General features: G+C 49.8%; 1 protein-coding gene across 1 annotated transcript; it reads right to left on the reverse strand.

Moving 5' to 3' along the window:
- Positions 1–708: 708 nt before the first annotated feature.
- Positions 709–3,168, reverse strand: LOC139835680 (uncharacterized). The gene is made up of 4 exons (XM_071825539.1): positions 2,613–3,168; positions 2,468–2,567; positions 1,254–2,416; positions 709–998 (listed from the first exon to the last, which is right to left on the reverse strand). The coding sequence occupies exons 1-4, from the start codon at positions 3,166–3,168 to the stop codon at positions 709–711; spliced, it is 2,109 nt and encodes a 702-aa protein (XP_071681640.1).
- Between the last annotated feature and the right edge of the window lie 204 nt (positions 3,169–3,372).

Below are 3,372 nucleotides of genomic sequence, written 5' to 3' on the forward strand. Positions count from 1 at the left end.
AGCTTCCTTCATGATGAGTTGCTTCAAGTCTTCGATATTGGGTACACAGAGGCGTCCCTTGTACCACAAAACTCCTTCAGCATCAATCGCGAAACCAGGGACTTCTTCCCTATCCATCCTACGCTTGATTCCCTTGATACTCTCATGTCCCACCTGAGCTTCTTTGATCTGATCAAACAAAGTAGGCTGCAGCTCAAGATTTGCCAGGAAACCGTGGCTAACCAACTCGAGGCCGAACTCCTCAAGTTCTTCATACAGCTTGGGTTGGGCAATCTTGATCAGGGCGTTCAACGAACACGGCTCTCGACTAAGGGCATCAGCTACGACATTGGCCTTACCGGGATGATAATGAATATCGAGATCGTAGTCCTTGATAAGCTCCATCCATCTACTCTGCCTCATATTCAGCTCCCTCTGAGTGAAGATGTACTTCAGACTCTTGTGGTCGGTGTAGATTTCACAGCGATTTCCCACTAGATAGTGGCGCCAGGTCTTCAGGGCGTGAACTACAGCAGCAAGCTCTAAGTCATGCGTGGGGTAGTTCATCTCGTGCGGTCGAAGTTGTCTTGACAAATAGGCTATCACCTTGCCTTCTTGCATGAACACACTTCCCAAACCAAGTTTTGATGCATCGCAGTAGACATCAAAATCCTTGGTGATATCGGGCATGGTCAAGACGGGGGCTGTGACTAATCTCTTCTTGAGTTCCTAAAAACTGGCCTCACATTTATCGGTCCATTCGAACTTCTTATCCTTCTTCAACAGCTGCGTTAAGGGTCTCGCAATGCTGGAGAATCCCTCAACGAACTTGCGGTAATAACCCGCCAATCCTAGAAAGGCGCGGACTTCGGTCTGATTGGTAGGGGCTTTCTTCTCCATGATGGACTGAATTTTGGACGGGTCGACTGACACTCCTCCGGCAGAAATGACATGACCAAGGAATCCTACTTCTTTCAGCCAGAATTCACATTTACTAAACTTGGCGTAAAGCTGATGGTCTCGGAGAGTTCCCAAAACAATCCGCAGATGTTCAGCATGCTCTTCTTCATTCTTGGAGTAGATCAGAATATCGTCGATGAAAACCACGACGAACTTGTCGAGGTACTTCATGAACACCTTGTTCATGAGGTTCATGAAATAGGCAGGGGCATTGGTCAGTCCGAAGGACATCACGGTATATTCAAAAAGTCCATACCGGGTGGTGAAGGCAGTTTTGGGGATGTCTGACTCTCGAACCTTGAGTTGATGATAACCCGTTCGGAGATCAATCTTGGAGAAAACTCGGGCGCCATTCATCTGGTCGAACAAATCTTCAATCTTCGAGAGGGGGTATTTGTTTTTGATGGTGACATCATTCAGTTTTCGGTAATCCACGCACAGGTGGATAGTACCGTCCCGCTTATCCACAAAGATAACGGGAGATCCCCAGGGTGATGCGCTCGGGCGAATCAATCCTTTCTTCAACATATCATCCAACCGCTTCTTCAACTCAACTAATTCCTGCGGGTTCATTCGGTAAGGTCGCTGAGCGATGGGGGCAGTTCCGGGGACTAACTCAATAATAAACTCGATATCCCGATCAGGGGGCATACCGGGCAGCTCATCGGGGAAAACCTCAGGATACTCACAAGCTATGGGTACTTCATGCAGGGCTGGACTGGCGACACTCTTCTTGCATAAGGCCTTCGATAATGGCATGGTGGCTACATGTTCAATTATCTCTCCGTCCTCAGCAGTCATGGTTATGGCTCGGCGAGCACAGTCGATATGACCCTTATACTTGACCATCCAATCCATACCGAGAATAACTTCCAGACCTTGCTCACCCAATACTATCAGATTGGCGTGAAAACGCTTCCCCTGAATATCTATAGGAACATCCTTGCAGGATAGATCCGTTTTGGTGGAGGTTCCCGGAATTTGAACTAGCATAGGCCGTCTCATGATGGTAGGCCTTAAGCCACTCTTTCTAGCGAATGGCTTAGTAACAAACGAATGCGATGCTCCGGAATCAAACAAGACGATGGAGGGTACTAAGTTGACAGGAAACGTACCCAGAACGATATCCGGAGCTTCCTGAGCTTCTTCAGCGTTGACGTGGTTGAGGTGTCCCCTAGCTGGTCCAGCATACTTCTTCTGGTTCGGGTTCCTTCCGGCGGCAGTACGGGCTTGACACTGATTTGGCTTGGGCGCATTGGGGCGCTGAGCAGTGTTCATCTTGTTGGGACACTCCTTGGAGAAATGACCCGGCTGTCCGCAGGTGTAGCATCCATTGGTGACGGGGCGGATAATGTTGTTCTGGCGGTTGTAGTTGGGATTGTAGTTGTTTCCTCCAGAACGCTGAGGGTTGAAGTTGCGGTTGGGGTTGTTGGGGCGAGGTGCAGGGGGTGGTGCCCTCTGCTGCTGGGGCGCCGGCCTTGGTGGAGGAAAACTGCGGGGTCGCTGAGTGCTGGAGCTGCCTTGCTACATCATTGCCTTGCGCTTGCAGTTCTCAAACGCACTCTTGCGCTTGCTCTCCACCATGATAGAGGCATCAACAAGGGACTCAAGGTCAGGGTACGGAACAGCTACCAAAATACTCTGCATCTCATCATGCAGACCATTCAGGAAACGGTCCTTCTTCTTTTCTTCAGTGTCGGTGTCTTCTGGAGCATACCTGGACAGAGTGGTGAACTTGTCCATATACTCCACCACAGTCATGCTTCCTTGCTTTAGATTCATGAATTTGTCCTTCATGAGCTTAATCAGTCCTGATGGAATGTGGGTCTTGCGGAACTTGGTCTTGAATTCTTCCCAGTTGATGACGTGTCCCTCAGCTTGAATAGCCTTGACGTTTTCCCACCAAGCGCGGGCAGGTCCAGAAAGATAATGGGTGGCGAACAAAACCTTCTCATTGTCGCCGACTCCGGCAACTTCCAGGTTGTTCTCAATAATGCGAAGCCAGTCATCGGCGTCGAGGGGTTCAGTGCACTTGGAGAAGACAGGTGGATTGGTGGTCTGGAAATCCTTCAGCTTGGAGCGGGGGTCTGCATTACCATCCCCGCCATTATTGTTGTTGGCGTTTCCGGTAGCAATTTGAGCAAGGTGCTGAAGAGTAGCAAGGTTAGCTTGGCGCTCTGCACGGGCTGCCTCACGGTCTTCCATCATAAGGCGCAGAAGTTGTGCCATGGTTGGGTCCGGAGGTGGAGGGGGGTTTTGGTCGGACCCGCTGGCGTTTCCACTACGGGTTTCAACCATCCTGAAGAGATGTGGATCAGATATTAATGGGGAAACAAGGAGATGGGCAGCCACTTAAAAGGGGAGGGCTTGTTAAAAATGCAATTTTGAAAACGGAAACTCGCAAATGTAAAGTAGGCAAACGATAGCATAACA

Source organism: Lolium perenne, chromosome 2 (genome assembly GCF_019359855.2).
Source record: "Lolium perenne isolate Kyuss_39 chromosome 2, Kyuss_2.0, whole genome shotgun sequence".
Classification (NCBI taxonomy): domain Eukaryota; kingdom Viridiplantae; phylum Streptophyta; class Magnoliopsida; order Poales; family Poaceae; genus Lolium; species Lolium perenne.

Excerpts from the sequence above, each read along its gene's own strand:
- LOC139835680 (XM_071825539.1), bottom strand. The coding sequence starts at position 3,168 with ATGGCACAACTTCTGCGCCTTATGATGGAAGACCGTGAGGCAGCCCGT. Across the intron at positions 2,568-2,612 it reads TGAAGAAAAGAAGAAGGACC|CTGTTCCGTACCCTGACCTT; the intron begins GTTTCCTGAATG and ends GTATTTTGGTAG. Across the intron at positions 999-1,253 it reads CAAGATTGATCTCCGAACGG|ACCATCAGCTTTACGCCAAG; the intron begins GTTATCATCAAC and ends GAACTCTCCGAG.